We start from the raw sequence: 13419 nt of genomic DNA, 5'->3' as shown, positions 1-13419 counted from the left end.
ATTGTGCTTACCAAGGTTTACCATATACATTTCCACTACATGCTTTTGTGCAAGACCTTTCTGCACCATTATGCTTTCAATAGTATTACTAGTTTGAGCAGTGGATAGGTATTTTGCTTTTGAACACACATACATAGCCCCTGAAAGAGCATGGCTCACAGCATATATCTAAATAGGGCATGAGGAATGCTGCCTCTGCAAAAATATGTGCTCCAATACTCATGCCTACTTTGAGACTACATCAGACAAGTGACACGGCAACCACAGTACGATTTCATATGCACATGTAAAATTGCTGTTTGTGGCATTACTGAAAGGAAAGCCATCATTATAACATCGAAAGAAAGAGATCTGAGGAAACATTCACATACAAATCTCTCTGGTATTTAAAGAATTCATACTGCTCTTTGCTTCAAAAACAATAAACAAGTTATCTGAAGAAAGCTAATAACAAGAGCGGTAGCATACTTGACTTATGTCATATTTTAAATAAAGTACTGGTTTAATAATAAAAGTAGTAATGAAGATTTCGAATATTTTCTTGTTTATAAGAAAAATGGACTATGTGATGAAAGATGCAACATCTCCAGAAGACAAGAGAGAAGGGGAAAATTTACTTTTACCAGGTGTCCTTCAAAAGGATTGTTACTGGATTTTACTCTCCTACTTTTCCTTGCTTACAATGTGTTCACGTCTTAGCTTTTTTAATGAATGCCATTATTACAAATTAAGTAATTTTCATCTCTTATTCTAACTTTCCTAAGCTTTTCCCCTTCATTAAATTGATAGGAACCACCTTCTCCTGTTGGCATTTGAGAAGTCTAGATCTGGACAGTTCAGATTTTAAAATACAGTAATTTTACGAATACAAGCCGCAGCAATTTGACAAAAATTTTGGTGGAAACCCGGAAGTGTGGCTAATATGTGAATAATTTTCTGACATTTACAACCCCAGACGTGCCAGCCAGGGCGCCGAGCCAAGCACCTGCCAGTAAAAGCCGGCATTCCGCGATTGTTACAGTGTTACTCTGTTGCCCTGGCTCCCTGCAGGCAGCACGGGGGGAGCGGGGAGAGAGGCGGGAGAACTCTCTTCCCTCCTCTGCCACAGACCAGGGGAGAGACGGGGGGACCCCGCACCGCCATTGCCGCGGCCCGGGAAGGAGGGGGGCAGCCCGTGCCGCCATTGCCGTGGCCCGAGGAGGAGGGGGGGAGCCCACGCCGCCATTGCCGTGGCCGGGGGGTGGGGGGGAAGCCCGTGCCACCATTGCCGTGGCCTGGGGAGGGTGGGGGGAGCCCCGCGCAGCCATTGCCGCGGCTCGGGGAGGAGGCGGGGTGCTCTGTCCCCGCCTGCCGTGGCAGGAGCAGGCAGGCTCCATCCTGGCCCACTGCCACCGCGGCAGGAGTGGGGAAACTCCGTCCCCGCCCACCGCCGGCGCCACGGGCGCGGGAAAGCTCCGTCCCTGCCCGCCACCGCTGCTGTAGGAGCAGGGGAAGCACCGTCCCTGCCTGCCACCGCGGGGCAGCGCCGGCCCGGGGTGACCAAGCCCAGTGGCAGCGGCGGCCGGCCCCGAGCGGCGGGCGGAGCCAAGCAGCGGCCGGCCCTGAGCCCAGTGGCAGCGGCGGCCAGCACCGAGCGGCGGCCGGCCCCGAGCCCAGTGGCAGAGGCGGGCGGTGCCGAGCGGTGGCCAGCCCCCAGCCCAATGGCAGCGGCGGGTGGCCCCGAGTGGCAGCGCCGGGCTGGGCCACCTGGCCCTGTCGGCAGCCCTGAGGGGGCCGAGCCTGCACAGCCTTAGCTCAGCCAGTAAACCCCGCCCTCCTGCGGTTCTGTTACTAATTGGCAACTTTGTTGCACGCGGGTCCTCGCTGCGAACGACAGAGTGGCTTATATTCGGGTGTGGCTTATTTATGGATAAAAACCAAAATGTTTGCCAACACCCAGAGATGCGGCTTATACTCAGTGCGGCTTGTATTCGTGAATTTACTGTACCTTAGGGAATCAAAGCTAGACAGAAGACTGAAGTGATGGCAAACACTAAATTAAAGCTCTGAGTACTGTTACTGGATTTTCATTTTTTTCAGGTATTAGCATATTTGCAAAACACTAAATGCAATCTAGAGAATACAACATTTGCAGACAACTCTTGTCCAATTGTGGTTAGTTTATAGGGTTTTCCTCAGTAAGGTGTGAAGCCTACTGTTCTGTGGATGTTCAAAAATGCTTCCCAGACTTTATATTTCTAATATAAATGTAAAAATACAGCAGAATACACTATTGCATTTGTTGTTGCACCATTTCTATTAGCAATTTCTAAATAGTGCTGCAAAATCTAAAGTTAATTGTTTCCCACATTTTGAAAGTTTACCTGTTTTCACCTTATCCTGACACATTATTAATGTGAAATTATTACGCTGACAAAAATACCTTACAATAGGACACAGGCCACAGAAATTCTCATTAAAACATAATTGATTCAATGTTTGTACTATGATTTAACAGAGACCTTGAAACATGTTGCATTAAAGAAAGCTTGGGTTGTCAAACTTCACAGAAAAGCAATGTTTTTCCATCACATTTTAAAACTCCATTTCAGGCCAAAGATAGCACTGCACTTGAAAAGCTGCATGTTTCTATGGCACAGCCATATCATATGAAGATATTCAGGAGGCACAGGGAAAGAGACAAGAAAGCACTTCTGAAAGAGAAGACAAAGTATGAAGATGCAAGAGGTTGGGTACCAGAACTGAACATTAACTGCTGAAACTCGGATGCTGTTTAAGTTTTCCAGAGCTGAGAACTGTAAAAACCCTGAAATTTACATATCAAGGCACATCCACAGAGTACAGCCTCCAGTTTGGAAGTGCTACCATGTTTATGAGACTCTGAAAAGCCCAGAGGAGAAATGCTGTACTCTTCTATCAGAGGTGGGTTCATATCTGAAAAATCAAGTCAAGTGAGGTAACATATATGCACCAAACCATAACCCCCTAGAATGACTCACTGTTATTTCCTTTAATATTTTATGTGCAATATTTGATTTGCATTATCCTATTTCTTGTACATTTAAGAATGCTTGTAACAGGTGTATGATCTATATAGTAGTGATAAAGTAAGGACAGTAGGAATTTTCTTTTTGAAAGAAAAACCTGCAGCTATGCAATGTGGTCATGTCTGTACATTGTTCCAGTGATTTTAAATATAGTTTTCAATGTATGAGCAAGGGAGGTGCTGTGAAGTCCCAGCACGTGAGCAGAATCCAATTGCCAAAATCCTGATTTGGGCAGCAAAGACCTTGCACAGATGCAGAACGAGTTACTGTCTCCTGCTGCGAGTACCTGGACTTACTGCACTTGGCAACAGCTCTCATGGGATTAAGTACAGCAAAACAATACCAAGTATAAAGTGCATCGTGAAAAACACATGGGAGGCATGAGGGGAAAGCATGATTAAGAATTTAGGATGATTTCTCTTCTTTGCCTTTTACACAGAGAATACTTCATGAAGCTTTAGACCCTGGATCTGTATTTGCACAAAAGAAAATATTTGCTTACTGCAAAGGTTTATAAATAGTAGTCATCTGATGGAACTTTTTGTTACACTTATTCATATAATTTTGATTTAAATACTAGAACATGAATACAGAGAAACATAAATATCTGTTTAATACCCATTAAGAGCTGCAAATAGAAATTAAAATTTGTCTGTTTTTTCCTGTTCTGCCATAAAGTACCTTTTACATTTCAGCTGAAATAAGCATCCTTTTTTTAATACAGCATTCTCTGTTGGCCACTGGGATTACTTTGGCACTAGTTTTGTAAATACCAAATTTATTATCAGATTTTCCTCATTGACTGGATGATTTTTTAAACCATAAGTCCCTGCAATTCTCTTTGTGAGAATAAAAGGATGTTCTCTCATAAAATAATTAAAAACACTGAGGACTTTTTTTCTACTAGTAAGAATATTAATTGGGTTCACCATCAAAATGTGATAACATGTAAAATATCTTGTTTTGCATGTTAATGCTTCATAATTGCACAGAGCTTTTCAACTTCAAAGCTCTTTACATGAATTAAGTTGATGTCCCTGAAGGCCTTAAGCAACATTTTCTTTGCCTTCAAAAAGAAGATTTGCACAAGACAAAAGCTTTGTGAAAAACACAGGACTGGGCTTTGTTTTTTCAGTCTACTGCCATTGCAAAGTGAGATAAAATATCACTACCATTTTGCAGATGAAGAAAAAAAGGGGGAACTTAATGCAACCATCCGTGCTTATCTCAAAACTCCGTAATTTACATCAGTAGTGACACACTAAGACAATGAGAAACAAAATGCAACGCAATTTTTCAGAGCCACGTCAACATACGTTTCAATCATTTCTTTACTTCCTCTCCAAAGACCAAGCTGCTGAGAGTCCAGTGATTACCTCCTACTGCAACCACCCCACATACAGTGAGGTTGTTCAAGCACTCATGAAGAGAAAAAAGCGTTTGCTACAATTCATTCAAAGGCTGTTGTCTGGTACCCACTTTGCTTCATCAAAAGACATTTGAAAAGTCCCAAAACCCAGGAGAGAAATGGTTATTACCTTATGTCAGACAGACTGAAATCTATCACGTAATGCTATGCAGTATTTTGACATTGAACTGTCTTTTAAACCATGCTACAAATAAGAAACTGCTACAGATGTTTACAACTTTGGTGCTAAAGGATGAGAATTTTTTCAGCACCCTTTGCCACAAGGGTATTTCTGGTGAGTACAAATAAGATCAACAAGTATTCCTCTTTGTACTTACCATGTGATTTTTATGCCACTTCACTGGACACAGGATGTAATACATTGGGTCTTTTTATTGCTCAAGTAGAAAGTGCTCATTACCTATTTATGTTTAAATATACGAAAAAACAAAGAGTTATTACAAGGGGCATACTTCACACTGTTGTAGTGGTTGATTTCCTCAAGATGGTCTTCTGGGGTTTTGGCGCAGTTTGTGGAGGCACAGTTGCAGGTCTTGGAGGAGGAAAGCTGTTACTGGGACTTATCCCCAACCCTCCATTTTCCAGAAGAAATGGAGGCAACGGAGGTGGAGGAGGTGGCAGAGGAGGGCACTGGTGTGGCAGCTTCCCCGCAGCCCGGGCTGACTCGCCGTGCAAGTGCACCTCCCTGTTTTTGATGTTATATCGAACGTCACAGTCGGGGCAGTAGCCGTGGTACTGCACCTTTTCACTGAACCGTACCCGCTCCCTGGCTCCCGGCTGAGCACACCGCTCTTTCTCAGCCCTGTGCACCAGGGGCTGCATCACGACCTTCTCCAGGTTGGCATTGGCTATGCAGCACATATCTCCATTGGGGATGCGGCCAGGCCCCATGGGCAGGCCCCCGTTCCGCAGCAGCGTGCCATTGGTCTTGACTGGGTTGGCCAAAGGAGACATTCGGGGAGGCTCATCACACTTGACAGGAGTCAGCCGAGGGGGAGGAGGGGGCGGGTTTGGCTTCCGCAGCACGGTGAGGATGGCTGAGGGGTGCGCAGGGGGCTTGATGAGGGGTGCGCTGCCCCGCACCTTGACCTTCTCCAAGCTGGAGGCTGTTGTGCTGCTGGAACTGCTGTTCAGAGTGTCTGTTTTGGAACTGTCCGTCATCTCATCCTCCAGCTGCAGATCACATGTCAGTGTGTCAATCTGGTCAACCACCTGCACGACAGCCAGAGTGAGAACAGTGAGAAAAGCGTACCTCAGAGAAGGCACAGAAAAACAAAGCCATTCTCCACATCAATTTGTGGAGTATCTGATTTTTTTGACCATTATTTCTTTGTTCTTGTCAACGTAATAAAATAATCATAATAAAAATGACGACAACAATAATGATAGAGATGGCCAGTTTGCTAGCTCATCACCTGAATACAAGAGAAATATAACATAAAACAGTCTAGAATGAAATTCCCTTTCTTTCCCTCCAGGGTTTACTTGGTAATATCATAGTGAGTGAAGTGTAATTCTTCTGTATTATGCTTTGCCTTCCAGTGCAGGAAGAGACAAAATTGTTCAGCTTTAGCTTCTGCATGACAGCCTCTGAACCAAAAAATTCTGCAGAGTATATCTCTTAGCTCTGACCTTTCAAACACTCTAGATTTAAATATGCATTCTCTGTATAGGTGATATTATACACCTAGAATCGTAAGTTTGATACACAATTTTCTGACAATTTTTTAACATAAAAGAGATGCTGAGAAAGAAATTCTGTCTTGCATTATCTCCCTTTATGAGTATTTTCCATAAGATCTGAAATCCTTCAAAACAATCCTGAAATAGCATTTGCTGAAAGAGAGAAAATGTTGCTTGGTTTCCATGCATAAGTATTTAAGAACTCATGCATTTTATTTGAAGTTTTCCTATACCTTCCAGAATTCTGGTTTTAGATTCTACATTGTTAGCTCTTTTCTAGTCTTCAAGACTCCTTTCTCTACTGATTTTTTATCGAGCATGAAATCGACAGTGCAATTTCTTGGTAAAGAAGTTTCTCATATGACAATTAAAAGCCCTTCCTGAAAACTGCATTTAACTCAGTACCCAGGTAAACAATTGTAGTTACAAACTACACATAACTACAACAGATACCACAGGAAGTAGCATTGGTACACACTTAAAAACTGATCTCTGTCTTTCACAGTCTCACAGGATGAACATAAAGTAAGCAGTAGCTGAAATGTTGCTAACTAACTTCATCGCATGAATAAAAATCTGTGCCATTGCTTGGGGTGCTTGTGGGAGATCTGTGGTGCTCTGGAAGAGGCAACCCAATACATCTGAAATGAAACCAGATGTGGCTATTATTCCACAGAAACTTTCATTTCTACCTGCTTTCATTTCTAACTGCTTTCCTGCTTTCAGTAATTTGGTGTTGATACTACTGATTTCAAACTAAGACTATTTTTAGGGATATGAACCATATATTAATTACAAAAAAAGTGAAAATTCACTACTGAAGGCAGTGACTCTTTATTCAGTCAAACTAGTCAGCCACTTATGTGCCCAGTAGTAAAAGGTAAATACTAAAAGCAAAACAACCATAAAAGGAAAAAGCACTCCTGCTTTCACTGCTCATACAGTAAGCAGAGTTGTGTAATACAAAATCAATAAAAATTCATATGCACCAATTCAGTTTAGTGCTTTCCTTCTAAAACCACCAAACATGCAAATAAGTATCATTCAGAGAGCTCTCAAGCATCTTCGAACAAACGTTACAATATTTTTTCTCTAAAAGACCAAATATAGAACTCATTTATTCAGTATTTCAAGTTCAGTATCATCTTGCATTTAAATTTCTATTTCTTTGTCAAAAAAAGAAGGAAAAAAAAGAAAAGAAAAAAATATATACAGTAATTTCACGAATACAAGCCGCAGCAATTTGGCAAAAATTTTGGTGGAAACTCAGAAGTGAGGCTAATACTCGGGGGTGGCTAAAATGTGAATAATTTTCTGACATTTACAACCCCAGACGTGCCAGCCAGGGCACCGAGCCAAGCACCTGCCAGTAAAAGCCAGCATTTCGCGGTTGTTACAAAGTGTTACTCAGTTGCCCTGGCTCCCTGTAGGCAGCATGGGGGGCGGGGAGAGAGGCAGGAGAGCTCTCTTCTTCCCTCCTCTGCCGCAGCCCGGGGGAGAGATGGGGGCCCCAGCGCCGCCATTACCGCGGCTCGGGGAGAAGGGGGGAAGCCCGCGCCGCCATTGCTGTGGCTCGGGGAGGAGGGGGAAGTGCGCGCCGCCATTGCCACGGCTTGGGGGGGTGGGGGGGGGGGGCCTCTGCTCCTGCCCTACACCGCCGCGGTGTGAGCGGGGCGTGCTCTCCGTGCCCAGCCGGCGTCGCGGCGGGAGCGGGGCCGGGGCGAGCGAACCCAGAGGCGGCAGCCAGCCCTGAGTGGTGCCACCGAGCTGGGCCACCTGGCCCCGTCAGCAGCCCCTAGCGGGCCGAGTCTGCACAGCCTTAGTTGAGCCAGTAAACCCCCCGCCATGCCGTGGTTCTGTTAGTATTTGGCAACTTTGTTGCACGTGGGTCCTCGCTGCGAACGACAGAGCGGCTTATATTCAGGCGCGGCTTATTTATGGACAAAGAACGAAATATTTGCCAACACCCAGAGATGCGGCTTATACTCACTGCGGCTTGTATTCGTGAATTTACTGTACTTAAAATACAGACATTAAATTCCTGAAATAGTAAGGATTTAAATAATTATTCTAGAAGTTGAAATGTACAGTTGAACTCTAATAACTCTCAGATCCCACACAACCCCTCCAGAGCACAGCACATAAATTCTTGAAAATTACAGAATAGGGGTATACAAATCCAATCTGTACCAAAATTCATTGCAAGAATGAGACTTCACAGGTGAAAGAACTCTTTATCACCTTCCTTTACATAAGCAAAATAAAGCAGAGAGAACTCAGAAGGAAACAGGAACAAAGAAAAGGAAGTCAAGTTACGGACCGTAAACCTGAAATTTAAACTTACCTCCGCATGCTAAGTGTGGATCTGCGTAAATATTAGGGTCTGCCTATATATATCTAAATATCCTACTGCTTCCCATCATCTTTTATTAAACTGTAACAGTGGTAGAAAGGATTGATTCAACATAAACCAAAGACATTCCTTGGCAAGCAAAGAAATAGAAAAACTATGTATTGCAGAGCAAAAATGTTCTCAAGAGTAACTGGAAACTCTGTCATGGACTACCCCTCAAGTTAATGATTACAAGAGTTTATCTCCTGCCTTCTGGGCAAATGTGTAGTACACATCAAATTTTTTTTGTCACTTATCCATTTGTAAAGCATAAATCCAGCATGAAATGGCTCTGAACAGCACAGTTTATCTGTCCAGATTCATTCCCACCATGAGTTCTGCATCTGTGTACTGTTCTTTTCTTTTGCTTTTTTGTTCCAGAAGGCAAAATTCAAATAAGATGAAAAAGCAACATAAGAACCTGTGACTGACACAGTGGAACTGTTGTAGTTAGAAAGAAAAAAAAAGCCCTTATTTCACAATAAGCATCTTCTATTGACATAAGAGAGAGAATATTAATTAAATTTAAAAAAGAAAAAAAGTTGTGCAGAAATCTGTCCATTTTTTCAGTTCTGAATAAAACAGAACTTGATTCACATGTACAAATATTTGAGATACATAATTTTATAGTCCAAGGAGCTCCTTAGCCATTAACTGGATTTGAGCTCTGCAGATATCCCCACTTCTACTCTGCCAGCAGTATCCTGAAGCTTGAAGCTCGGTAGAATTCAATGTGACACTCCTGAATGAACCAGGACACCAGTTTATTCTTATCTGCTTTCTAGGCTGGTACTGGACAGCAATGTTAGGTGCCCAGAGTTGGATTTCTCTATCAAAATCCAAGATTACATCCTTAGCAACATGCATTTGGACTCAAAAATTCTGTGCTGCAACTAACAGAGCATGGAGAACTAATCAGTAAAATCAAATTCAGGTAAAAAGGAAAAAAATACTATTCAACCCCAATTAACAACAAAAAAACCCACTGAAGTTGCAAACAATTTGCAATGCAAAATATTTTAGAGTTAACCCAATCCTCCATGTTTTTATATAAATTTTTTTATAAAATTCCTTAAAAATATGGAGCTAGGATGAAGTATTGCTTTTCCACTGAAGTCAACTGCAGTTCCCGCTAAAAGGAACTTCAGAATCTAGTCCAACAAAAAGTCAGGTGATTATCAAAAGCAGCCTATGCTGATCTAGTATTTCCATTGTATGAGCTGTACTTGGAAGTTTTGCCTAGTTTTCACCTCCTCTATGGATGGCCTTTCACAGACAAATGCCCTAGTTAGACTGGACCACTACTCAAAACTCCGTACTTCTCACAGGATGCCAGGATCTCATTCCAAGAATCTAACTTTGCACAGTAATTTCGTGACTATAAGGTGTACCCTTTTGACTAAAATGTTGGTCCAAACCCGGAAGTGCACCTTGTACTCTGGAGCGCCTTATATATGGACAAAGTTCGGAAATTTGCCAACCCAGAAGTGTAAGCTGCGAGATGAACCGCAGCCAAAACAAACCACAAACACTGACAAAGTGTCCTGGGTTACAATATAGGATGTGATCAAAGTATCTATTCTATCACCATCTGTTGTGACCAGGTAGGGCAGTGATCCTTATCTCCGTGGGAGATACTCTGCTAATGGGCCATGGGATCAAGTAATTTTATCAGTCACACAGTGGGACTCAATGGGCCATTAGCAGAAGACAACTCCCTGCAGGAAGGATGGGGGGTGCAAAGATAAAGAACAATGCCCTACTGGTTTCAACGGATGGCCCATTAGCAGAGTATTTCCCACGGAGATAAGGATCACTGCCTCACCTGGTCACAACAGATGATGATAGACTAGATACTTTGATCACATCCTGTATTGTAACCCAAGACAGCACAGCTGGCGCGATTGTTACTAATTCATTACTTTGTTGCACGCAGATCCCCGCTGCAAAAAAAGTGCACCTTATACACCGGTACGCCTTATATAGGGACAAAGTTCGGAAATTTGCCAGCTCTCGGAGGTGTGCCTTATAATCCAGTGCACCTTATAGTCGTGAAATTACTGTAATCATAAGACTAAAAGATGACACAGAGAGTAACATGTGATTCTTGCTTGTATCCCTAAACTTCTCTGAAAAGCTTCTCTACAATTAGTCACAAACACATTTTTACTGTTTCTTTGTGTTTCACTGTTTCTTATACACCTCCAAAAATACATCTATGGAGAGTTTTGTTGTCTCCTTACAATAAATGCTTCACCAGGTTTGTTCTTCCTTCTATTTAAAGGAAGGTACCAATGTTCAGTGAATATACAATCCACTGTCTGCCCTCAATCCACCACAGACAACCGTTGAGCTTTTTTTGCAACCACTAAATAAAAAAAAGCAAATTGCTTTTCAGGAAGGAAATTAATACACACTTAGATATATACACTTAGAAAGTCACAATTTTTTAAGTTCACAGAAGAAGTAAGGTGTAATATTTCTTAACATGTCCAGCCATTTGCATTGATTTTTATATTTTTCAAAGATTCACCTGTATTTACAAACTAGATTTATTTTTTTTTAATTACTTGCTTTTGTATACGCTAGAAGCTCTCAAAAAAGCTGCACAAGCAGAATGAAATTTAGGTGATATTACTTCTGAGATGGAATAGGTATAATTCATATATTACTCTTTCGTACTACATCATAGCTGTGTGCAGCTACGAGATATAAAAGTTTGCTGGACGTTTACTAGAAAATGAATATTTATGGTCAGATGCTTGATTTTAAATCAACCAAGATAAAATCATGCAATGAGTATAGTTCTCATTTTGAACTTAGTGGTGAAATGAACAAAATTAGGTGGATAAAATAAACTGAATAAAATGTATTAGTTTTTTTACTTTTAAAGCAATGCCAAAAACTTGCGAAGTTTGACATAATTGCACTTTATGTGCAAAAACTAACTACCTGACACGACACAAAAATAAATATGCAATTAAGAATAAAAGAGCCATCAGCTGTACCATGAAGAGGCTGCTCTTGCCTTTAAGTAAAGGACTGGGAAATATGCTGTATCAGTATCTTTAAGATCTCATGATTGCATCTCTAATCCTACATGAAATTGTTCACTTGCTATAATTAGTAGTGGAATCTTCTACATAAGCTGTCAAGCTATTTACATTCACATCACTTTAGCTTACTATTTCCTGTACAGTTATTAGACCTTTATTGACAAAAATGAGTGTTCAGTATATATAAGGAACATGAGATTAGCTCAGTTTGTCAGATCATGCTGCTATTAATGCCAGGGTTGTGGATTTGATCCCTGTATGGACCATCCACTGAAGAGCTAGCTTTGATGATTCTTGTGGGTCCCTTCCAACTTAGAATATTCTCTGATTGGTTCTGTGATATTTAAGGATGCAAAGAAAGCTTCTTCCTTTCTCAGTGCCTGTAAGTACCGAATTACCCCAGAGTCAAAAACAAATGAAACTGAGGTCTCTGTTAACAGTGAGAGAACTAGTATCTCCCTTTACAGGTTAAGCTGCATAATACCAGAATAAGAACCTGTTTTCAGGGTCTTGTATTTCAGCTTCAGCCAATCCATGGTCACACCTTTTCTATTTTTCTATAGCAAACTTCTCTACAGTGCCACCTGTCCCCTTACCCTAATCCCCAGAGAATGCAGCTTCTAGGTCATGAAGAAACGGAACCAAAATTAGCCTAGAAACAAGCTTACAAAGTTGCCTAAGCTAAAAAATTGCCAAAAGAAAGCAAAAGAAAAGCTGTAGCAGGAGAGACAAGTGGTCTGCTTAGTACAATATTGTGAAAAATTACAAAAAGCAGGTGCTCAGGCGAGAACACTAGAAAAGGCACACAGAGATATTTGTGTAGAACCTTATTCCATTCTCAAACACTTTCTAATTCAAGAACTTCCCATCCGATTTTGTATTAAGCAGATCTCGACATTATCTACAGTGAGCATGCCTGTATCTGTTTGAACCTGCATCAGCTTTCGGCATCTGCAATACCCTCCAGTTACCCACCTTCATTACACAGATATGCCACCCATACCTCTTTCTGCGTGAGGAAAATACCCAGATGCTTTATGAACTTGTGTAATACTGTAGTTGTAGCTGTTCTGTGAAACTGCAGCTACAGAAGCCCTCTCAGTCTTGTAGTTGAGTTGTGGGTTGTTTTTCTTGTTTGTTTTTACAACTTATCTATCAAGTATCCTCATATATGAAGCTGTATTAATAAGTAATGTCTGTTTATACTAAAATACTGTAACATAGCACTGAGGATTAATTCAGTATTTGAGTAAATACAAACTTCCAGGCGGATTAGTTCAGCTTTCTCTTACAGTAGTATCTCAGCAGCTCAGCCAGTCACTGCAGCAGAAAAGGGCAAGGCTGGTGTGAAGCCCATCAGTGTTAGGGCATCCAAAAGATCAGCCCCATCCTAAGCAAAGTTAGTTCAGTACCGAGTTACCGAACACCGAGTTAGGCTGGAAATAAGCATGTAAATGAAAATATAAGACTATGTTGGGCTCTTTGAGAATCTAACAGGGCCATCATGATTCTAATTCAGCATCATTATTCTGAATTAGTAGTTCAGGAAAAGCAAACTGGGAAGCCCATATTCAAAATATTAAAAAAAAAAGAAAGATTTTTTTTTTCCATGAAGAAATAATAAGGAAAAAAAAGAAATTACAGCAAGCTGCTCCCCATGTTCCCCTTCAAGAATTTGACATAGCCATGCTAATTCTCCTGTGAACACTTTTGGATGAAGTCTCACAGGTATGCTGTTTGGAAGAACAGAGAGAGACATGAAGGCAGACATGTAGCATCTATCCACATAGCATGACGAATAGTACAATTACA

At 41.6% G+C, this 13419-nt stretch overlaps 1 protein-coding gene across 5 annotated transcripts in view; it reads right to left on the bottom strand.

Annotated features, from left to right (window-relative positions):
- PRR16 (proline rich 16) overlaps window positions 1-13419 on the bottom strand; it is a 420408-nt gene that overhangs the window by 313266 nt on the left and 93723 nt on the right. For 3 of the 5 annotated variants that reach the window (XM_033084929.2, XM_033084928.1, XM_033084930.2), the window contains exon 2: window positions 4929-5688. In XM_033084929.2, coding sequence (XP_032940820.1) covers window positions 4930-5688 — 759 coding nt within the window. In that variant the 3' untranslated portion in view covers window position 4929. Of the gene's footprint in view, window positions 1-4793; window positions 5689-13419 lie in introns of all 5 variants that reach the window. The other 2 variants (XR_004420667.1, XR_004420666.1) reach the window with 1 other exon arrangement.

This window comes from Catharus ustulatus, chromosome Z (genome assembly GCF_009819885.2).
Source record: "Catharus ustulatus isolate bCatUst1 chromosome Z, bCatUst1.pri.v2, whole genome shotgun sequence".
Classification (NCBI taxonomy): domain Eukaryota; kingdom Metazoa; phylum Chordata; class Aves; order Passeriformes; family Turdidae; genus Catharus; species Catharus ustulatus.
The sequence above is the reverse complement of the archived record's forward strand: the minus strand, read 5'-3'. Positions and strand labels throughout refer to the sequence as shown.